This window comes from Aristolochia californica, unplaced genomic scaffold, assembly GCF_029961685.1.
Source record: "Aristolochia californica isolate CCGP_79_NKW_82.1479 unplaced genomic scaffold, dmAriCali1.0.hap1 SCAF_15, whole genome shotgun sequence".
Taxonomy (NCBI): domain Eukaryota; kingdom Viridiplantae; phylum Streptophyta; class Magnoliopsida; order Piperales; family Aristolochiaceae; genus Aristolochia; species Aristolochia californica.
The window spans coordinates 6,744,243-6,768,476 of record NW_027181826.1 but is presented as its reverse complement, the minus strand read 5'-3'; the positions used below and the strand labels follow the sequence as shown (position 1 = coordinate 6,768,476).

Here is a 24,234-nt window from a genome sequence, read left to right as displayed (position 1 = left end):
ATTTTTATAATTAATAAAATCAATGGTTTTAAATTTCAAATATGAAGATGAAGATGAACTTGTCCACACTAACACCATATTTGAACATGAACTTGTCCACACTAACACCCATTTCGAAGATGAAGATCATGTAGATGCATGAGATGAAGATGAAGATGAAGATCAAATTTCTAGTTTGTTGACTAACCCCCCTATGTAGCTACATATTTCTTTAATTGTTAAATTTATTTAAAATAATCAAAATATTTAAAAAAATATTGAATTTAAAATAATTACAGACGTTCAATTTCAAAATAGGTTTACTATTTAATTGAAATAATATTAATAATTATTTAAATGGCTGGTTTTGTGAATAAATTATTTATTTTTAGAGGTAAAATTGATTCGCATATCCCACCAGCCTCCACGGTTTTTGGAACGTAAGTGGGACACTTGAAAACCTAGGTCACCAGACTGGGCGCGACTTACCTCATTGCACAAGGAGAAGAACAAAGCTGAGACAGAGGAAGCGAAGGCAGCAAGAAATTAATTCTCTTGCTGGTCGGCAGAAGAAAGAAGTTGTATTTCCGACGAAGATTGCTATTTAGGATCTGCTGGAGCTTCTATTTGGGATTATTAACTGGCCAAAACAGAAACACAGACAGAAGAAGATTGAGGACCCAAACCAGGTATGTCCTTACCTTCTTCTTGATAAATTCTTTCAGACTAGAAGATTTTTTTCTGGGCATTTCATGAATAAATGAAGTTATAGTTTTGATTAGGGCTAAGGACACTGGTTTTGGTTGAGTTGAAAATGGGTGATGTTTGCAAAGTTCGTAACTTTTGTATTCTTGCCCATGTTGACCATGGAAAAACGACTCTGGCTGATCATCTGATTGCTGGGTCGGAGAACGGGCTCCTCCATCCAAAACAAGCTGGTCGCCTCAGGTTCATGGATTACCTTGATGAAGAACAGAGACGAGCAATCACAATGAAGAGTTCTTCTATTTGCCTCCGGTACAAAGACTACTCCATGAACCTCATTGATTCACCTGGTCATATGGATTTCTGTAGTGAGGTTTCTACGGCTACCCGATTGAGTGATGGGGCCCTTATATTGGTTGATGCTGTTGAAGGTGTCCACATACAAACTCATGCAGTTTTGCGACAGGCTTGGATTGAGAAACTTACTCCTTGCTTGGTGCTCAACAAGATTGATAGGTTGATCAGTGAACTAAGGTTAAGTCCCATGGAAGCATACAATCGGTTACAGAGAATTATAAATGAAGTAAACGGCATTCTGGGTACCTATAAGTCAGAGAAATACCTCTCTGATATTGATTCCATACTTTCAGGACCTGTTCCTGAAACTGGAGAAGAGAATCAGGAACTTTTGGTGGATGATGAGGAAGATACCTTTCAACCCCAGAAAGGGAATGTAGCTTTTGTGTGTGCTTTAGATGGGTGGGGCTTTAGTATTAATGAGTTTGCTGAATCCTGGGCTCAGAGGCTTGGAGCTAGTTCAGCAGCCTTGCAGAAAGCTTTATGGGGTCCTCATTTTTTCAACCCAAAAACTAAAATGATAGTGGGAAAAAGGGGTACTGCTGGGAGTAAAGCCCGGCCCATGTTTGTGCAATTCGTGCTTGAACCTCTGTGGCAGGTTTATCAAGCGGCTTTAGAGTCAGATGGTGGCAAAGAAATTCTTGAGAAAGCAATTAAAGCATTGAATTTGAATATTGCAGCACGTGAACTTCAGCACAAGGATCCCAAAGTTGTGCTTCAGGCTGTTATGAGCCGATGGCTTCCTTTATCAGCTACTATTTTATCTATGGTGGTCAATTGCATGCCAGACCCAATCTCGGCCCAGTCATTTAGGGTTGATAGGTTACTCCCTAAGAGGGAAGTTGTTCATGATGAAAACCAATTGGATGTGCTCATGGAAGCGAAGCAAGTAAGGAAATGTGTAGAGGCTTGTGATTCTAGAGCTGAAGCTCCATGTGTAGCTTTCGTTTCTAAGATGTTTGCTGTTCCTTTCAAAATGCTCCCTCAGAGAGGTCCAAATGGAGAAATTTTGAATAATTCTTCAGAAGAAGCTGGGGCAGCGGATTCAGATGAGTGCTTTTTGGCATTTGCTCGGATTTTTAGTGGGATCCTTTGTGCTGGTCAGAAGGTTTTTGTGCTGTCTGCCCTATATGATCCCTCAAAAGCTGACTCAATGCAAAAGCATCTCCAAGAAGCAGAATTGCATTCTTTGTATATGATGATGGGTCAGGGCTTGAAACCTGTTAGCGCTGTAACAGCTGGAAATGTTGTGGCTATTGGAGGATTAGGCCATCGTATCCTGAAAAGTGCTACACTTTCTTCAACTAGAAATTGTTGGCCATTTTCAAGTATGGTTTTCCAGGTTGCCCCAACTCTTAGAGTGGCAATTGAACCATCAGATCCAGCAGATATAGGGGCCTTTATGAAGGGCTTGAGGCTCTTAAATCATGCAGACCCATTTGTGGAAATCACAGTTTCTGCAAGAGGAGAGCATGTGCTTGCTGCTGCAGGTGAGGTGCATCTTGAAAGATGTATAAAAGACTTGAAAGAGAGATTTGCTAAGGTAAAACTGGAAGTTTCACCACCTCTGGTTTTTTATAAAGAGACAATTGAGGGAGAGGGACGAAATCTACTGGAAGATTTGAAAGTATTAACTAGTAGTGCTGATTTTGTTGAGAAGAGAACACCAAATGGAAGATGTGTGGTTAGAGTTCAAGTCTTGAAGCTTCCAAATGATCTAACAAAAGCTCTTGATGAAAGTGCTGATTTGCTTGGTAGTATTTTGGAAGGAAATTCTGGGCAGAGAAGTGGAAGTTTACAAACGCAAAAGGGAAGCAGAAGTGTTGCTGCAGATGAGAAGTCCGTGTTAGCACTCAAACAGAGAATTGTTGATGCCATTGAAAATGAAATAGAATTTGCATGTAAAGAAATTGACAAAGAGAAGGTCGAAAAGTATAAGAGCCTGTGGTTTCGATTATTGGAGAGGATTTGGGCTCTCGGACCTCGACAGGTTGGACCAAATATTCTGCTTGCACCAGATATTAGGAAAGAGGATAATCCTAATTGTGCTCATGGTAATGGCTGTATTATTGTGCAGGGAACTTCCCAAGTTTCAGAAAGATTGGGTTTCCTGAATTCTTCTGATTCAATGAAGATTGAAGATCATGAAGCAGGACTCCTTGATTCACTCCACATGGAAGCACAGAGTCTTGAGAGTAGTGTTGTTTCAGGCTTTCAGTTCGCGACAGCAGCAGGCCCACTCTGTGAAGAGCCCATGTGGGGCTTGGCTTTCCTAGTGGAAGCCCACATTCTTCACCATGATGAGACAGATTCTTCCTCACATTCTGAACAGTTTAGCATTTTCACAGGCCAGGTCATGACTGCTGTGAAGGAAGCCTGTCGCAGCGCTGTGCTTCAAAAGAGGCCAAGGCTTGTTGAAGCCATTTACTTCTGTGAATTAAATACTCCAACAGAATACTTGGGGCCCATGTATGCTGTGCTTTCCAGGCGGCGGGCTCGAATCTTGAAAGAGGAGATGCAGGAAGGATCTTCTGTGTTTACTGTCAATGCCTATGTGCCGGTCACTGAGAGCTTTGGATTTGCTGATGAGCTTAGGAGATGGACGTCTGGGGCTTCAAGTGCTCTTATGGTACTTAGCCATTGGGAAGCTCTACCAGAGGATCCATTCTTTGTACCAAAGACAGAAGAGGAGATTGAAGAGTTTGGAGATGGGTCAAGTGTCTTACCAAACACCGCAAGGAAGCTTATTGATGCTGTTAGGAGAAGGAAAGGCCTTCCTGTTGAGGAGAAGGTCGTCCGGCATGCCACAAAGCAGAGAACCTTAGCAAGGAAGGTGTGAACGTATTGGCTTTCAAGTTTACAAGCTGATCTCCAAGTTTCACTTAATCTCAATGGAGAAACTATTGTAGATACCTTCATTAAGCACAATTTTGTACTAAGAACTTCGAGGCCTGTGTAACCGTGTAATGTGAGGTGATGCCAAAAAATTTGTGGAGAAAGTTATATTTATGTAAAAGAATAATTTGTATTGAATTCTAAATTGAGGGCGCTGATAGGAATTTGACATTCCTAATTATCATGATCATTCAATGTCTACATCGATATCAACATCCAATCTTTGTGCCAATTTTGTTTGCTGGTTATCATAAGAAAACGTGGGAGATTTTACGCTGATGACAGTGAACAAGGATTTCTTCAGTCTTCAGAAAATTGCTGATTGTTTTTACTTTTTGCATTCAGGCTTTATTTACGTATTTATTTTTTTATTTACAAGATCCGACGGATTTATCCGTTGGCTCTTTGTCTCCCAGAAATAAAACCCGGTCAACCTGTATGCGACCCTCCGAAACTTTCCCGCGGAACCATTTCTTCGCGTGTTGACGAAAACGAAATCAGAAATCGATTCACCATATGAATTAGGAAAAAAATCTTATTATCTGTGAAGACAATCTGTATGTACAGCAGTCTATTTGTATTGAAGCAGTACGTCGATTTCCTGCTTCTCTTAGAGCTCATCTCTTCTCCTCTTTCGTCCTCGCTAGCAGTTCTCCATTGGCAATCGAGGAATTTTTTTAATCTGCCCCTAAACCCAACTTGTATGTATTATACATGTAATAATATTATTATTTTAATATTTTTTAATTTAATTTATTTTATTTCAGTTAAAAATTAATATGTCACATGGGCATTTTTGGAATACTTTATTTATAGGGGTATTTTTGTAATATTTTATCTTCAGCATTGTAAGGATGAATCCTATTTAAGGGATAAGAGTAATGAGAAAGTCAATCATTAATTTAGAGTAAACAGGTTTTGAGTTCTCCTCAACAAACACAGGGGATTGCGTTTTTCTTAACGAACCTAGGGTTTTCAAGTTTCCCTTTGGCTTGATCTTCGTCTTCCTCTTATTCCTCCCTACGAATCCATGTGTCAGATCCGAGACCATAACAACTAGTATCAGAGCGGGAACACAATGAATTATTCTATATCCCAAGAAAAATGGATTGTTATGCATAATGAATTGGAAGAAATATGCGCATCGTTAGCAGCTTCCATTAAAATTTCTGAAATGGAGAAGCTTGCTGCCGCAGAAAATGTCATATAACCTAAATTCTCTGAGCATAAAAAATTCACAAAACTAGAGGCAGCAGACGTTGTCTCAGACTGGTAGAAAGGCCAACGGCCAGAAAATTTCAACATTTTCGAGCAGGGAAGTTTAACGACGGGCCAGACAAATTTAATTTCCTGATCATGGGAATCAGAAGGCAGGGACCCTGGAAATCCGAAATTGGAGGGTATTCTGCCAATACCTCGTCCGCATTGGACGATTCGGGCTACTATTTGCCACCGGAGAAGGAGGAGACTCCGCCGGCTCTGTCGGACAAATTTTCGCCCAAACTCGCCCTCGGCAGTCCAGCGGGGAACCAACATCAACGTCTTTTGGGGTAAGCTTCTGATATGGCCTGAATTGATATGTATAAACGATTTTTCCATGGGGGTGAAGGGGCTCCATGGGGCTGAGCAGCAGTGATGCTGCTCGAATTTTTGGACTGGGGTTTTCTGTTCTGGGAGGCAAAGAAACATAACTGTTTTGACGAAATTCCGACTTGGGTGTATCAATTCCGAGATGGAATTTTCTGGGGAGGCCGGGAAGGATTGTAAATGTTTTTTGGATGCTGTGTTATCTTTCTATTTATGAGAACAACAATAGTGTGCATGTCCCTTATCAATTTGGCAACCTTGGGTTTAATCTTTTGGATGATTTGTATGCTGCTCGACCACTGCTTGTCAAAATTCTTCACCCTAGTATGACTTTTGGGGATGAAATTTTGTTGGGTATTCAGGGTAGGGTTGCACTTGCATTTTTTACCGTGGAATTGAAAGTGATGCTGCCAGAAGAGCTACATCAACAACAGGATTTCCTGTTATTAATGTTGGGGATGGTCCAGGCCAGCACCCTACACTGGCTCTGTTGGATGTGTATACGATCGGAAGAGAAATAGGCAAAGTGGATGGCATTCATGTTGCAGTAGTGGGAGATCTGGCAAATGGCAAGACTGTTTACTCATTAGCTTATCTACTCGGGAAGTACCATGATGCAAAATTCTACTTTGTGGCTCCTGATGTAGTGAAGATGAAGGATGATATCAAGGAATACCTGACATCTAGGGGGATAGAGCGGGAGGAAAGCACAAATCTGAGGGAAGTGGTGGCTAAATGTGATGTAGTCTATACAACATGTATTCACCATGAGAGATTTGGTGAAAGGATTGATCTTTATAAAGAAGCTAGTGGGAAGTACATTGTGGACCGCACAATGTTGAATGTATTGCAGAAACATGCTGTAATTGATGCTGCTCGTGGGGTATTTAATGGTTTACCAGCCATTGATCTCATCTGAATTGCAATCATTGGTGGCTGAGGGGTTGTCTTTGGGAAATATTGACTTAATACCATTGATTTTGAGAAGTTATTGGCAGATAGGGAGGCTCTCAATGATGATGGTTCTTTTGGCCATATTATGAATGTTATGCTGTGGGGAATGATTTTTATGGCTATTGACAGGCAACCTATTAAATTCTGGGCGGCATCGGAACAGCATATCAATGCTGCTACTATGGCACTCCAACAACCAATGCTGCTAGCCAGCCAAACAAACAAGGCTGCTGTGGCAGTCCAGCATACACTGCTGCCAGCCAGCCAAGAAGGCTGATGTGGCAGTCCAGCATACACTACTACTAGCCAGCCCAGCCAAGGTGCTTCTTGAGGATGCAGATGGCTATTTGCATGCAATCAAGGCACTAACCCAAAGTGCTGGAAAAGGGAAGTATGATTCTAGTGGTGCTAAATCTAGTGCTTATGCTTCGATTCTAAGTGACCCATTTGTTGCTCTCATGTTTCCTGTGGGAGAATCTGCAACATACCTTAATATGGGGGGATGCAAAGAATCACCAGGTACATGCTCAAACAAGCCTTGTCGAGGCCATGAAGTGGATATTATGCACTTCTCACTTGGAAATGCCATTCCTAATAGACTTTATGGTGGCAACCCTCTAGATAATGGAAATGGAAGTGATAGATTTGGTCATGTTGTTGATCTTTACACGTGGTACCCGCTGATTTATATTCTCAATACTCATCATCATTATGATCACACAGGGGAAAATATTGAACTAAAAGCAAGGTATGGTGGAAAGGTAGTTTGCTCAGGCAAGGATAAAGATAGAATTCCTGGCATTGATATAACACTATGATGGAGAAAGGTGGATGTTTGCCAATCATGATGTGATTGTAATAGAAACTCCTAGGCATATAAGAGGCCACATTAGTTACTATTTTCCTGCTTCAGGAGCAGTTTTTTCTGGGGATACATTGTTCAGCTTATCGTGTACCAAGCTTTTTGAAGGGAGTCCTGAAGAGATGCTATCATCAATCAGAAAGCTTATGGCCTTACATGATGACACAAGTGTATACTGTGGACATGAATACACAACGCATAATGCAAAGTTTGCCCTGTCCATAGAGCCTGGAAATGAATCTCTCCAACTTATGCTACTCATATTGTGGACCTTTGTAATACCGACATCATGTTATGGACTCCATAGCATCACGAGTTATCCACAGGCATAAGAATTAAATTATGTCAATTTACTTTTAATGTAATTTCATTTCATTTGGTTTGGTTTGGTTTGGTTTAGATGTAATATGGTATGAACCAATTGACCCATGCGTCTTATTTGTATTTCCGTCCTCAAGCCTATTTATGGGGACGTCAAGGAGAAGGAAAGTAAGTATTGAGAAATTAGAATTAAATAGGTCAGATTCTCCCTTAGAGGTCTAGGTCGGATTCTCCCTCTGAGGTCCAGGTCGAGCTGTTATGGACTCCATAGCATCAAGAGTGGCTAACCGGAGAAGAGAATAGATGGAGTAAACTTGTATTTCAGTACCTTAGGGGTTTAATTGTAATTTGAAGTTCCATAAGGGTCTAATTGTAATTATAGAACCTTTGATGTTTTCCTTGACCTATTTAGGGCGTCAAGTGAAGGAATGAAGACAAGCATTGATCATTAGTCTAAATGAGATCAGGTTCTCTCTCAAAAGAGGCCTAACGTGGGAGCTCCTTTCAAGGCTCACGTCCTTCACCATTGGGCGTTCCAAGAACCCCAAATCCTTCCCTTCCTCATCATTCAATCTGGAAGCTAGAGGAGATCGCCGGGTGACTCGATCCATGGCTAGAGAGCCTAACAACGTGGTATCAGACAGGACCACCCTTGGTGATTCCTCTTCACCTGCAGAAATTCGAAATTTTGTGGAAGAAAACCATGCTGGTCTTCAATCTCAAATCAATGGCTTGGAGGGAAAATTCCAGATGTTGCTGTCACACATGGAAGAAGGATTCACCCAGCTTTCAGTCCAGATGGCATCCTCATCACGTCCAGCAGATCCTCTCAACCCTCTGCCAACGCCTCCACCTCCTCCCCTGCGCCACACACCTCAACCTCGTGGGGCCTCAATCCAGCCCCTCCTACCGTGCCAAGGTACACAAAGCTTGATTTTCCAACGTATGATGGGTCCTCCGACCCTTTAATGTGGTTGCACAGGTGTGATCATTTCTTTTCCAATCAAGGAACTCTGCCCGAAGGCAAGGTTCAATTAGCCGCCTTCCACATGCTCGATGAAGCGCTTATGTGGTTTCATCAATTCAAAAACGAATTTGTGGTATATGATTGGGAATTTTTCAAAGAAAATTGTATGCTACGGTTTGGTCCTCCGCTTCGCAGCAACCCAGTTGGGGATTTGGTTAATCTAAAACAGCTTGGCACTATAGAACAATATCAGAAATTGTGCCAAGAAAAACTTGCTCGTGCAAGTCATTTGGTCCGACCTGAACTTTATGTCAATTTGTTCACGGCTGGCCTGGTAGAACCCCTTCGCCTAGAAGTGGAATTGGAAGCCCCCACCTCCCTAGCCCACGCCATGAATTTGGCAAGAGCATTGGACACCAAACAGCGCCTCTTCCGTGAGTCCTTAAACAAACGTCCTCCTTGGCAACCTCGCCCACAGCCCCATGGCCCTTATCCCACTCACCCCAGGCCTCCTCCCAACCAACCATCACCACCACCACCAGCCTTTACACCCCCACCAGGATTTATCAAACGTCTGACAAAAGCAGAAATTGATCAGAGGAGGGCTCAGGGCCTATGTTTCAATTGTGATGAGAAATTCGTCAAGGGCCATCTATGCAAAAGACTATTTTGGGTAGAAATAGAAGACCCCTCAGAGGATGACTTTCCGGAGGATATGGACCAAACCGAGGAGGAAACACCAGAGATCTCCCTCCATGCCATGACCGGACTGCATAGCACAAATACCATGCAGGTCCATGCCACCATGAACCATCATATTCTGCTAGCACTCGTGGACTCAGGCAGCACACATAATTTTATAAGCAGCCAGGCAACACAACAGTTGGGGTTATCACTACAGCAGAAATCAGGAATATCAGTCTCAGTGGCTAACGGTGACAAGGTCACCACAGTGGGGTTCGGTTCAGCAGTGCCCTTTACTATTGAAGGTCACTCCTTTGTAGCAGATTTTTTGGTCATACCGCTGGCTGGGTTTGACCTTGTCTTGGGAATTAAATGGCTACAGCGATTGGGTCCGATCTTATGGGATTTCCAATCCCTGACCATGAGTTTTAACCAGGACACCCATCCGATCACCCTCCATGGCAATAGCGCCCAGAGGCCATGCAGCCTCCACACACTTTCGGTGGATCCTTCAACAGGGGATAACTTAGCTTCATTGTTGGCCGAATATGCTGATTTATTTCAGGCACCTGCCGACCTTCCTCCTATAAGAGAGTGTGATCACAGAATTCGTTTGAAGATGGGCACAGAACCAGTGGTAGTGCGTCCCTACCGCTATCCCCATGTGCAAAAAGATGAGATAGAACGACAATGTCAACAAATGCTACAACAAGGTATTATTCAGCCTAGTCGTTCTCCTTTTTCATCCCCGGTATTACTCGTAAAGAAATCAGATAAATCTTGGCGCTTTTGTGTGGATTACCGTGCCCTCAATGCTCGCACCATCAAAGATAAATTTCCAATTCCAGTGGTCGATGAATTATTGGATGAGCTACACGGCTCTCACCTATTTAAAAAGTTGGACTTAAAATCTGGCTACCATCAGATTCGGGTTTATTCAGAGGATATCGAAAAAACTGCCTTCCGCACCCACCATGGTCACTACGAGTTCTTGGTGATGCCATTTGGGCTATCCAATGCCCCGTCCACCTTTCAAGCGCTTATGAACCAGGTATTTCGCCCTTTCTTACGGAAGCATGTCTTAGTTTTTTTTGACGATATCCTGGTCTATAGCAAAACTTGGGCAGCACACTTGCATCAATTGAGACAGGTTTTCACCATTCTCCGAGCACACCATTTATTTCTCAATCGTGCCAAATGTGACTTTGCCACATCCGAAGTAGCTTATTTGGGGCATGTGATCTCAGCATCCGGGGTGAAACCAGATTTCAGCAAGATACAATCGGTGATGGATTGGCCCACACCTCACACCGTTACAGCTTTGAAAGGGTTCCTTGGTCTCGCAGGGTATTATAGAAAATTTATCAAAGAATACGGTCACCTGGCAGCACCATTGCATAATTTACTGAAGAAGCATGCCTTTCAGTGGTCTCAGTTGGCAGACTCCTCATTTAACAACTTAAAACAGGCATTAGCGTCAGCACCAGTTCTCCAATTGCCCAACTTTGCCGAAAATTTCATCATAGAATGCGATGCATCCGGGGGAGGGATTGGTGCCGTCTTGCAGCAACAGGGTCACCCCATTGCCTATTTCAGCCGCCATCTCGCTCCTCACCATCACAAGTTAGCCACGTATGAAAGGGAACTTATCGGTTTGGCCAAAGCTGTGCAGCATTGGCGGCCGTATCTGTGGGGCAGACCTTTTGTGATCAGGACAGACCACTGTAGCCTAAAATATTTATTGGAGCAGCGCCTTACTACATCCCCACAACAACATTGGCTCAGCAAATTAATGGGATTCGATTTTCAGGTGGAATACAAACCGGGTTATCTCAACAGGGCAGCAGACGCTTTGTCACGCCGGGAACTAGAGGATTCACATTTGCACGCATTGAGCCACCCCAAGTCGCCCTTGCTGGACACAATCCGTCAGGATACTAGCCATCATCCAGATCTCCTTGAGTTACAAGCTCAAATCGAAAACCATTCCAAGGACAAGAACTGGACACTACAGGACGGTCTCATTCTGTATAAAGGACGCATATATCTTCATCCTTCGTCGGTACTCATTCCTGCCATTATTGCCTCCTTTCATGATAGTACACATGAGGGCCAGTAGAAAACATACTTCCGCCTCAGTCGGGAATTTTATTGGAGCGGTATGAAGCGGGTCATTGCTGAGTATGTTGCAGCGTGCCAGATCTGTCAGAGGAATAAGTCAGAATCCTTACAACCCGCCGGCTTGCTCCAGCCACTTCCACTTCCTTCACAGGTATGGGCAGATCTATCAATGGATTTTATCGATGGTCTTCCTCCTTCTGCAGGGAAATCTGTTATTTTTGTTGTGGTAGACCGGTTCTCGAAATATGCCCACTTTATGGCCCTCAGCCATCCGTATACAGCCACACAGGTCGCTCAACTCTTCATGGATAATATTGTCCGTCTCCATGGCCTTCCGGAGACCATCACCAGCGACCGTGATGCTATCTTCACCAGTAAATTCTGGGGGGAACTATTTAAGCTCCATGGTTCTAAGTTAGCTTTTTCGTCAGCATACCACCCTCAAACAGACGGCCAGACAGAAGTGGTTAACCGCACATTGGCGATGTATTTGCGGTGCTTTGTGGGGGACACGCCCCGACTGTGGGTTCGTTGGTTAGCATGGGCGGAGTATTGTTATAATACCTCATACCACACCGCCTTGGGTACTACCCCTTTTCAAGTTGTTTATGGACGCGAACCTCCGCGACTACTTTCTTATGAACCGGGGTCTTCTCTGGTAGCAGCATTGGACCAAGCATTAGCCGACAGAGATGCAATGCTTGCTCAAGTCCGCCTTCAGTTACAACGTTCACAAGCAACTATGAAGCATACTTATGACAAAGGACACCGTCCCTTTTCCTTTGCACCTGGAGAATTTGTTTGGCTCAAACTTCAGCCATACCGCCAACTATCTCTTGCAGCCATCAAACGCCATAAGCTCTCTCCAAAATTTTATGGGCCATTCCAGATCATGCAACGTATTGGCACTGTGGCGTATCGTTTGAAACTACCACCAGACGCCAAGCTCCATGACGTCTTCCACGTCTCCCTTCTCAAACCGTTCAAGGGAGACTCACCACTGCTGCATACCCCTCTGCCTCCTCTCAAAGATGGCAGGTCCATGCCCACGCCCGCTCAGATCCTTCAAGCCAGGCGAGTTAACAACGCTTGGGAAGTGTTGGTTCGGTGGACTGACAAGGAATTGATAGAAGCCTCTTGGGAGACACTCGAGTCCTTCCAGACTCTATTTCCCACTTTCGAGCTTGAGGACAAGCTCTTTCTTCAGGAGGGGGGTGATGTTATGGACTCCATAGCATCAAGAGTGGCTAACCGGAGAAGAGAATAGATGGAGTAAACTTGTATTTCAGTACCTTAGGGGTTTAATTGTAATTTGAAGTTCCATAAGGGTCTAATTGTAATTATAGAACCTTTGATGTTTTCCTTGACCTATTTAGGGCGTCAAGTGAAGGAATGAAGACAAGCATTGATCATTAGTCTAAATGAGATCAGGTTCTCTCTCAAAAGAGGCCTAACGTGGGAGCTCCTTTCAAGGCTCACGTCCTTCACCATTGGGCGTTCCAAGAACCCCAAATCCTTCCCTTCCTCATCATTCAATCTGGAAGCTAGAGGAGATCACCGGGTGACTCGATCCATGGCTAGAGAGCCTAACACGAGCTTCCTTCAAAGCTCAAGCATTCCATTCCTATTTCCATCATTCCACGTTTAAGAAACAAGAATCATCTTCCAGCGTCAAGAACCAATATGGAGGGAAGAGAAGAAAGAAGGGTGACTCGATCCATGGCTTGGGAAGAACCTAACATCTTGGTATCAGACAGGTCCACCCTTGGGGATTCCTCTTCCCCTGAGAATTTGAGGCAATTAGTTGAAGATAATCGCCAGACGACAGACCTTCAGGCTCAATCCCTGGAAGAGGTGCTTCAGACCACATTTGCCCTACGTGAGGCCATCAAATCCATGGATGCCGCCATCCAAGCCCTCCTTCGGTGACAAGATGGCAGTGGTACACGAGCACAGCCGCTGGCAACCTACTCTCCACCAGCCGACCACCATCACTACCACCCACCACCTCCACCACCACCTCTACCACCACCACCAGTGCGTCATCACAATCCTCATCTGGGGCCTGCCGCCCAGGGACCAAATACGGTTCCCAGGTATTTAAAACTAGACTTTCCTACATATGATGGGTCTAGGTCCCCTTGATTTGGTTAACCAAGTGTGATCAATTCTTTTATCATCAAAAAATACCTGCGGATGAGAAAGTTTATTTCGCCGCCTACCACATGCTCGATGAAGTGCTCCTATGGTACCACAAATTCTGAAATGACCAATTGGTTCAGGATCGGGCAACCTTTAGACAATCATGCATGATGAGGTTTGGTCCTCCAGCTAGTAGCAATCCATTGGGCGAATTAATCAATTATAAGCAGACTGGATCACTAGAGGTGTATCAAAAGACCTTCCAGAAACTGTTGGCCCGCGCTAATGAGTTTGTCAGTCACACCTAGTATGTTCATATTTTTACTGCTAGTTTGACTGAAGCTCTGCGGCTGGAAGTTGAATTACATTGTCCTACAGATTTGGACCACGCTATGAATTTAGCTAGGTCAATTGAGCATAAGCAGCATGTTTGTAGAATTTAGGATCTCATGAAAGGAACTTTAGATCAACAAGAAAGAAGAAGAAGAAGAAGAGAGAAGGAGAAGACAAGAAGAAGAACATGGAAGGAGAGAGTTTGGATTAAGGAAGAAGAGGGTTGTGTCAAAAAGAAAAATGAGGGTTGAACGAATTTGTGGAAAGAGGAGAGTGCTTCAACCCCCTACCTCTTAGCCAATGCCTTTATTTATAGTTTTACAATGCCCTTAGGGCTACAACTTGATAAAACAAAAGACATAAAAGGAACACATATTTACACGTCTATGCCATCATTATGGAAACTACCATATTTTACACATATGCCACTCCTTTGATGTGTGGGCTTCTTGTCTTGAGCTCATGGGCTTGAGCCCATCTTCCAACACTCCCCCTCAAGCTGGAGGAGAAAAGACATCATAAATACCTAGCTTTCCACATATAAACGATAGGATTTTTTATGTAACGGGTTTAGTGAGAATATCAGCTACTTGCTCTCGAGATGACACATGTTTGAGAGAGATTATTCCAACTTGAAACTTCTCCCGTATAAAATGACAATCCACCTCAATATGTTTAGTTCTTTCATGAAAAACTGGATTTGAAGTGATATGAATGGCTGCTTGATTATCACAATGCAGATTCATGGACCCCTTTGTATAAAAACCTAGTTCGGTAAGAAGGGTCCTGATCCATAAAAGTTCACTAATGGTATGGGCCATAGCTCTTTATTCTGCTTTGGTGCTAGATCTTGCAACCACATTTTGCTTCTTACTTTTCCATGTAACCAAGTTTCCCCTAACCAGAGTTCAATATCCTGATGTAGATTTTCTATCATCAAGAGATCCAACCCAATCTGCATCTGAGAAGCCTTCTATGTTGAAGTGCCCATGTTTTTTATACAGCAATCCTCTTCGTGGAGTTCCTTTTAGATAACGTAATATTCTCTCTAAAGCCTGCCAGTGGGTAATTTGTGGTTTGTGCATGAATTGACTCACCACACTTATAGCATATGATATGTCTGGCTTAGTTACCGTGAGATAAATCAGTTTTCCCATGAGCCTTTGATATTGCCAATATCAATATCTTCTTCATTTGTGGCACATAATTTTACATTTGTATCCATAGGTGTGTCAACTAGTCTACAACCCTTCATTCCTGTTTCTTCAAGGAGATCCAAGACATATTTCCTTTGAGACAATATTATCCCATATTTGGATTGAAGAACTTCTATACCCAAAAAATATTTAAGCATACCAAGGTCTTTAGTCTTGAATTCCTGACATATCATCTGCTTCACCTCTTGTATGCTCAAAGCATCATCACCAATGAAGATAATATCATCCATGTATACAGCCAATAATATTTTCCCTTTGACCGTATCTTTATAATATACGGAATGATCAACTGAGCACCGATGAAAACCAAACTGTAGGAGTGTTTGACTAAATTTATCAAACCAAGCCCGAGGGGACTACTTAAGCCCACATAAAGACTTTTTTAATCGGCATATTGACTCCCCCTCAACAACATAACCAGGTGGTTGAACCATATAAATTTCCTCACTGATATCACCATTTAAAAAAACATTTTTAACATCCAACTGATAGACGGGCCATGAGGAGTTAGCAGCAATAGATAAGATGATGCATACCGAATTCAATTTTGCAACAGGAGAGAAGGTCTCCTCATAATCTATCCCATAGCATTGCGTATAGCACTTAGCAACCAATCGAGCTTTAAGACGAGCAACTGATCCATCCGGATTATGTTTCACTGAAAAAACCCATCGACAACCAACCGGTCTTTTACCTTTCGGGAGTGATGTTAAGTACCAGGTTTGGTTTTTGTATAAGGCGTGCATTTCTTCATCCATAGCCGCCTTCCATCTTGGATGTCTTAGAGCCTCTTGATATGACTGCGGAACGGAAGTAGAAGAAAGGGACGCAAGAAACTGAAAACGCTCGGAAGACAAGCGATGGTGAGACATAAAATTTGAGATAGGATGTGAAGTAGTACAAGAGCGATGTTCTTTTCTTAAAGCAATAGGCTGAGTATCAAATTCTGGCCCATACATAGGGGGAGAAGGACTTACCTCAGGTGGATCTGACAACTCCACAGGTGAAGGTACGACCGGTGCATCGGGGGATGGATCCACTTCAAGATTGAACGGCACAAGCGGACAAGGAGTAGTAGAAGGACAAGTCCATCCTGGAGGAGCATCATGGGAGGAGTAGAAGGGAGTGTCCTCAAAGAAAGTCACATTCCTAGAGATAAACATCCTCCGAAGGGTAGGATTGTAACATACATAACCTTTCTGGGTGCAAGAGTATCCCAAAAAAATGCACTTCATATACCGAGGATCAAGTTTATTTTTATGTGTGATGTAACATGAACAAAACACGTACATCCAAACACTTTCAAAGGAAGAGAAAAAGGATCTTCACCATTAAATAACACAGAGTAAGGAGTTTTATGATGAAGGACCGATGAAGGTTGCCTATTAATGAGAAAGCATGCTGTAAGTATAGCATGAGGCCAATAGAAATAGGGTACCTTCATGGAGTATAGGATTCCATGAAGGACTTCATTTTCTGAAATGCAGCATAGTCCTCAGCCGTAAGAGTCACATTTCCAGATGATGATTCAGCCTTATCTTCATTTTTCTCAACGTTAACTGAGACTGGCTTAGTTGTGGCCCAATCAGGCTTGCCATGAAGTTTCCAGCATGATGCCACAAGGTGGTTCTAACTGTCACAATAAGTGCAAAGTTGAGGCTCAGTACGAAAAGAATTCTGACCCGTTCTACCACCTCTATTTTTACCCCCTCTCATGGTTCGACCACCTCTATTTTCAGCCCCTCTCATAGTTCGACCCCCTCTCATATTTCCGCCCCGTCCTCGGGATGAGAAAGATGTTCCTCGATTGCCAGAGAACGTCACCGATGGAGCATCAATAGGAGAAGGAGGGGATGGATTTGGTATCCGAAGTAATGTAGCACTAATATCATCGAAGGATGGAAGAACCGAAGAACTTAGAAGCTGAGTTTTGGCCACCTCAAGGTATGGTTTAATATTCGATATGCAAATGGTTGTTGCCAAAGCTTCTCTTTGTTGTTCTTGAACGACAATATCAGTGGAATATGGCTGAGCTAGTTTCCATTCTTGAAGAAGACCTCGAAACTGTGCCAAAAATTCGTGAATATTATCTCCATGTTTCGTATGCAACATGTTTTGTAATACATCATATATTTTTTGTAATGAAGCAGTGCTTGAGTAAAGCTTGGCACAAGTGTCCCATATGTTCTTGGCGGTTTCCAAGTGGACCACATTGTTGGCCACCTTCTCTTCCATGCTATTAATGAGCCAACTTATCACCATGTTATCATCCTTAACCCACTTGTGGTAGGACGCATCTTCTTCATCCATCGGAGGAGGAAAGTTAACAACGTGGCTCAAGAGGTCACGAGTAATAAGAACCCTCCGAATCGATGTGACCAGCTCATGTAATTGGAGAGATCTCTAAGTGGAATTGTAGTAATACGGAGTACATCACTCTTATTACTATTGTATCCAATCTCCATGATGAGGCAAGTAAAATATGGAGGTCAAGGGAAAAGGTCTTCTTAAAAGTACAATTACTCAATGTAATTTGAAGAACTCGTAGACCAAATCAATCACCAACAAAAGAGAACAAGAACCAATTTCTTTCACAAGGGCAAGCACCAAATTATCAACAAATTTGTGCCTTTATAAAGTGATAATAACATCCAGCCATCACTCAACTTCTCTTGTATTCATAAGAACAAAGAGAAGAAAGTATATGCAACCGATTAGGCCTTAATCCGAACTCCAACACAAATGAGTAATAGACAAAAATTTAGAGAAGATTTAACGACAAACCAAGACACTTGGAAGAGATTTATCTTCAGCTCATGGGAGACTTCAACAAAAAAAATTCAATTGTTGAAGTTAAAAAAAATGGAACTACAAAGGGTAAATGACTGGTGGAATTTCATCAAACATATAATGGGCATCCAACAACATAACACAAACCCTTGAGCAACCTTAAGTAGGAGAAGATACAACAACATGTGCTGGAATTCTACCTCAAATGAGATGAATCCAAATTACATAAAGGTAATTGAATTTCACCCATCAATCTTAACAAGATGCAAACAACAAATGATCTTGATCACTCTTGTAATTGATTTACAAAGAGTCAAGATTATAACATCAATTTAGCCATAAAAATAAATCTTTACAACATATAAAGATTTATCTTGACTTGATGTGACTCAAAATTCAAGAAGTAAAGAAAAACAGTAAAAAGGAGTAAGTAAATAAGAAAAGGAAACAAAAAAAACGTAAATAAGAAGAGTATGAACTTATCTCTTCATGACTGAACTCCTTTTACAACTTCTTGAACAAATTTCATAATAACTCCATGAAAAGATCCTAAACTCCTTGCTCTGATACCATATAGAATTTAGGATATCATGAAAGGAACTTTAGATCAACAAGAAAGAAGAAGAAGAAGAAGAAAGAAGGAGAAGACAAGAAGAAGAACGTGGAAGGAGAGAGTTTTTATTAAGGAAGAAGAGCGTTGCGTCAAAAAGAAAAATGAGGGCTAGACGAATTTGTGGAAAGAGAGGAGAGTGCTTCAATCCCCTACCTCTTAGCCAATGCCTTTATTTATAGTTTTACAATGCCCTTAGAGCTACAACTTGATAAAACAAAAGACATAAAAGGAACACATATTTACACTTCTATGCCATTTTTATGGAAAGTACCATATTTTACACATATGCCACTCCTTTGACATGTGGGCTTCTTGTCTTGAGCTCATGGGCTTGAGCCCATCTTCCAACAATGTTCTAAAGGATTCACTAGTCAGAAAACCTGCTTGGCCAGGAAGGCACAATGCCACTACGCCACCACCATTTTATGGACCTCCACATTCTGAAGCTAGTGCAACACCATGCCTAGACAACTCTAACTCGACTCCACTAGCTCCTTACTTCAAAAAATTGAACAAACAAGAAATGGATCAGAGAAAGGCCAAGGGCCTTTGTTTTAACTCTGATGAACAGTATGTACAAGGTCACCTATGCAAACAATTATTCAGTATATGTCTGTGGGAGTGTAGAATTTAAGATCTCATGAAATGAACTTTATATCAACAAGAAAGACTAAGAAGAAGAAGAGAGAAGGAGAAAAAAAGAAGAACAATGTGGAGGGAGAGAGTTTGGATTAAAGAAGAAGAGGGTTGCGTCAAAAAGAAAAATGAGGGCTGGATGAATTTGTGGAAAGAGAGGAGAGTGCTTCAATGCCCTACCTCTTAGCCAATGACTTTATTTATAGTTTTACAATGCCCTTAGGGCTACAACTTGATAAAACAAAAGACATAAAAGGAACACATATTTACACTTCTATGCCATCATTATGGAAAGTACCATATTTTACACATATGCCACTCCTTTGACATGTGGGCTTCTTGTCTTGAGCTCGTGGGCTTGAGCCCCTCTTCCAACACTCCCCCTCAAGCTGGAGAAGAAAAGACATCATAAATACCCAGCTTGCCACATAAAAACGATAGGATTTTAGATGTAACGGGTTTAGTGAGAATATCAGCTACTTGCTTTTGAGATGACACATGTTTGAGAGAGATTATTCCTGCTTGAAACTTCTCCCGTATAAAATGACAATCCACCTAAATATGTTTAGTTCTTTCATTAAAAACTGGATTTGAAGTGATATGAATGGATGCTTGATTATCACAATGCACATTCATGGACCCTTTTTTATAAAAACCTAGTTCGGTAAGAAGGGTCTTGATCCATAAAAGTTCACTAACGGTATGGGCCATAGCTCTATATTCTGCTTCGGCACAAGATCTTGCAACCACATTTTGCTTCTTATTTTTCCAAATAACCAAGTTTTCCCCAACCAGAGTATAATATCCTGATGTAGATTTTCTATCATCAGAAGATCAAGCCCAATCTGCATCTGAGAAGCCTTCTATGTTGAAGTGCCCATGTTTTTTACACAGCAATCCTCTTCCTGGAGCTCCTTTTAGATAACGTAATATTCTCTCTAAAGCCTGCCAGTGGGTAATTTGTCGTTTGTACATGAATTGACTCACCACACTTACAGCATATGATATGTCTGGCCTAGTTATTGTGAGATAAATCAGTTTTCCCACGAGCCTTTGATATTTGCCAATATCAATATCTTCTTCATTTGTGGCACATATTTTTACATTTTTATCCATAGGTGTGTCAACTGGTCTACAACCCTTCATTCATGTTTCTTCAAGGAGATCCAAGACATATTTCCTTTGAGACAATATTATCCCATGTTTGGATTGAAGAACTTCTATACCCAAAAAATATTTAAGCATACCAAGGTCTTTAGTCTTGAATTCTTGACATATCATCTGCTTCGCCTCTTGTATGCTCAAAGCATCATCACCGATGAAGATAATATCATCCACGTATATGACCAATAATATTTTCCCTATGACCGTATCTTTATAATATACAGAATGATCCACCCAGCACCGATGAAAACCAAACTGTAGGAGTGTTTGACTAAATTTATCAAACCAAGCCCGAGGGGACTGCTTAAGCCCATATAAAGACTTTTTTAACCGGCATACTGACTCCCCCTCAACCACATAACCAAGTGATTGAACCATATAAATTTCCTCACTGATATCACCATTTAAAAAAGCATTTTTAACATCCAACTGATCGACGGGCCATGAGGAGTTAGCAACAATAGATAAGATCATGTGTACCAAATTAAAATTTGTAATAGGAGAGAAAGTCTCCTCATAATCTATCCCATAGCACTGCGTATAGCCCTTAGCAACCAATAGAGCTTTAAGACGAGCAACCGATCCATCCGGATTATGTTTCACCGAAAAAACTCATCGACAACCAACCGGTCTTTTACCTTTCGGGAGTGATGTTAAGTACCAGGTTTGGTTTTCGTATAAGGCGTACATTTCTTCATCCATAGCTGCCTTCCATCTTGGATGTCTCAAAGCCTCTTGATTTGATTGCGGAACAGAAGTAGAAGAAAGGGACCAAAGAAGCTGAAAACACTCGGAAGACAAGCGATGGAGAGACATAAAATTTGAGATAGGATGCGAAGTAGTACATAAGCGACGTTCTTTTCTTAAAGCAATAGGCCGAGTATCAAATTCAAGCCCATACATAGGAGGAGAAGGACTTACCTCGGGTGGATCCGACAACTCCACAGGTGAAGGTACGATCGGTGCATCAGGGGATGGATCCACTTCAAGATTGAACGACACAAGCGGACAAGGAGTAGTAGAAGGGCAAGTCCATCCTGGAGGAGCATCATGGGAGGAGTAGAAGGGAGTGTCCTCAAAGCAAGTCACATCCCTAGAGATAAACATCCTCCGAATGGTAGGATTGTAACAGACATAACCTTTCTGGGTGTGAGAGTATCCCAAAAAAATGCACTTCATAGACCGAGGATCAAGTTTATTTTTATGTGGTGATGTAACATGAACAAAACACGTACATCCAAACACTTTCAAAGGAAGAGAAAAAGGATCTTCACCATTAAATAACACAGAGTAAGGAGTTTTATGATGAAGGTCTGATGAAGGTAACCTATTAATGAGAAAGCATGATGTAAGTATAGCATGAGGCCAATAGAAATAGGGTACCTTCATGGAGTAGAGGAGGCCCCGAGCAACTTCAAGAAGATGACGATTCTTCCTTTCAGCAACACCATTTTGTTGAGGAGTATAGGCACATGATTTTTTATGAATAAGCCCATTACTCTCACAAAATGATTTGAAGTCATGAGACATGTATTCCTTAGCATTATCAGATCTAAGGGTTTGAATTTTCTTCCCAAATTGTGTCAAGACCATAGCATGAAAATTTTTAAACAAAGGAAGAATTTCGGAACGCTCTTTAAATAGATATAACCAAGTCACTCGAGTAAAATCATCAACAAAAATGACAAAATATTTAACTTGGGAAATATTTGAGACACATAAAGGGCCCCATACATCATAATGTATTAGCTCAAATGGAGTAGTACTTGTAGTTATAAGACAAGGAGAATATGTACTCCTGACATATTTACTTAATTGACAAACCTCACAACTGAAATTAGAAAGTCCTTTTAAAGATGAAACCAAAGAACGAAGTGAAGGGGTAGACGGATGACCAAGTCGGTTGTGCCAAAGTTGGGCCTCAAATATAGTGGACTATAATGCAACTAATGGTGGAAGAGTGAAGTAGCACATACCCCCCTTTTCATGGCCGCCACCAATCACCCGCTTCGTATTGAGATCCTGAAAGACACAAGAAGACGATGAGAAGGTGATAGAGCAATTTAATTGTTTGGTCAATTGGCTAACCGAGAGCAAATTTAAAGGAAATTGAGGAACAAACAAAACATCTTGAAGAGGAATAGATGAAGTAAGAGAGGATGAACCTTTGCCAAGGACCTTGGTTTGGGTACCATCAGCATTAGTAATGAATTTATGAGGATAACGCAGGGATAAGGACTGCAACAAGTGTTTGTTACCTGATAGATGTTCGGAGGCTCCAAAGTCGATGATCCAAGACGAAGAGGAAGAAGAGGAAGAAAACATACCTAAGGCAATAGTAGTAGTAGCAGTAGATGATGAGGGAATAGAAGATTCCATGAAGGACTTCATTTTCTGAAATGTAGCATAGTCCTCAGCCGTAAGAGTCACATTTTCGGATGATGATTCAGCCTTATCTTCATTTTCTCAATGTTAACCGAGACTGGGTTAGCTGTGGCCCAATCAGGCTTGCCATGAAGTTTCCAACATGATGCCACAAGGTGGTTCTGACGGCCACAATAAGTGCAAAGTTGAGGCTCAGTACGAAAATAATTCTAACCCATTCTACCACCTCTATTTTCATCCCCTCTCATAGTTTGACCCCTTCTCATATTTTTGCCCAGCCTTGGGATGAGAAAGATGTTCACCGATTGCCAGAGAACATCGCTGATGGATAATCAATAGGAGGAGGGGATGGATCCGGTATCCGAAGTAATGTCGCACTAATATCATCGAAGGATGGAAGAGCAGAAGAACTTAGAAGCTGAGTTTGGCCACCTCAAGGTATGGTTTAATATTCGATAAGCAAATGGCTGCTGCCAAAGCTTCTCTTTGTCGTTTTTGAACGGCAATATCCATGGAATATGGCTGAGCTAGTTTCCATTCTTGAAGAAGACCTCGAAACCATGCCAAGAATTCGTGAATATTATCTCCATGTTTCGTATGCAACATGTTTTGTAATACATCATATATTTTTTGTAATGAAGCAGTACTTGAGTAAAGCTTGGCACAAGTGTCCCATATGTTCTTAGCGGTTTCCAAGTGGACCACATTTTGGCCACCTGCTCTTCCATGCTATTAATGAGCCAACTTATCACCATGTTATCATCCTTAACCCACTTGTGATAGGACGCATTTTCTTCATCAATTGGAGGAGGAAAGTTAACAACGTGGCTCAAGAGGTCACGAGTAATAAGAACCCTCTTAGTGGAATTGTAGTAATACGGAGTATATCACTCTTATTACTATTGTATCCAATCTCCATGATGAGGCAAGTAAAATATGGAGGTCAAGGGAAAAGGTCTTCTTCAAAGAACAATTACTCAATGTAATTTGAAGAACCCGTAGACCAAATCAATCACCAACAAAAGAGAACAAGAACCAATTTCTTTCACAAGGGCAAGCACCAAATTATCATCAAACTTGTGTCTTTAGAAAGTGATAATAACATCTAGCTATCACTCAACTTCTCTTGTATTCATAAGAGCAAAGAGAAGAAAGTAGATGCAACCGATTAGGCCTTAATCCAAACTCCAACACAAACGAGCAATAGACAAAAATTTAGAGAAGATTTAATGACGAACCAAGACACTTGGAAGAGATTTATCTTCAGCTCATGGGAGACTTCAACGTAAAAAAAAAATTCAATTGTTGAAGTTAAAAAAAAAAACCGAACTACAAAGGGTAAATGACTACTGGAATTTCATCAAACATATAATGGGCATCCAACAACATAACACAAACCCATGAGCAACCTTAAGTAGGAGAAGATATAGCAACATGTGCTGGAATTCTATCTCAAATGAGATGGATCCAAATTACATAAAGGTAATTGAATTTCACCAATCAATCTTAATAAGGTGCAAAC

The 24,234-nt window shown here is 41.7% G+C and overlaps 2 protein-coding genes across 3 annotated transcripts; both read left to right on the top strand.

Annotated features, from left to right (window-relative positions):
* The first annotated feature begins 446 nt into the window (after positions 1–446).
* Positions 447–4,108, top strand: LOC137952290 (uncharacterized). 2 transcript variants are annotated; one of them, XM_068799410.1, is made up of 2 exons: positions 447–668; positions 752–4,108. In XM_068799410.1, exon 2 carries the CDS (start codon positions 794–796, stop codon positions 3,878–3,880), a length of 3,087 nt encoding a protein of 1,028 aa, XP_068655511.1. In that variant the 5' UTR covers positions 447–668; positions 752–793; the 3' UTR covers positions 3,881–4,108. The 2 variants fall into 2 exon arrangements, with proteins under 2 accessions (XP_068655511.1, XP_068655512.1); XM_068799411.1 differs by having other exon boundaries at positions 447–3,031; positions 3,119–4,108.
* Positions 4,109–5,292: 1,184 nt separating this feature from the next.
* LOC137951159 (aspartate carbamoyltransferase 1, chloroplastic-like) lies at positions 5,293–6,624 on the top strand. The gene is made up of 2 exons (XM_068797751.1): positions 5,293–5,486; positions 5,926–6,624. The coding sequence occupies exons 1-2, from the start codon at positions 5,293–5,295 to the stop codon at positions 6,440–6,442; spliced, it is 711 nt and encodes a 236-aa protein (XP_068653852.1). The 3' UTR covers positions 6,443–6,624.
* The last annotated feature ends 17,610 nt before the right edge of the window (positions 6,625–24,234 follow it).

Excerpts from the sequence above, each read along its gene's own strand:
- LOC137952290 (XM_068799410.1), top strand. The coding sequence starts at position 794 with ATGGGTGATGTTTGCAAAGTTCGTAACTTTTGTATTCTTGCCCATGTT.
- LOC137951159 (XM_068797751.1), top strand. The coding sequence starts at position 5,293 with ATGGGAATCAGAAGGCAGGGACCCTGGAAATCCGAAATTGGAGGGTAT. Across the intron at positions 5,487-5,925 it reads CAACATCAACGTCTTTTGGG|TGATGCTGCCAGAAGAGCTA; the intron begins GTAAGCTTCTGA and ends TGGAATTGAAAG.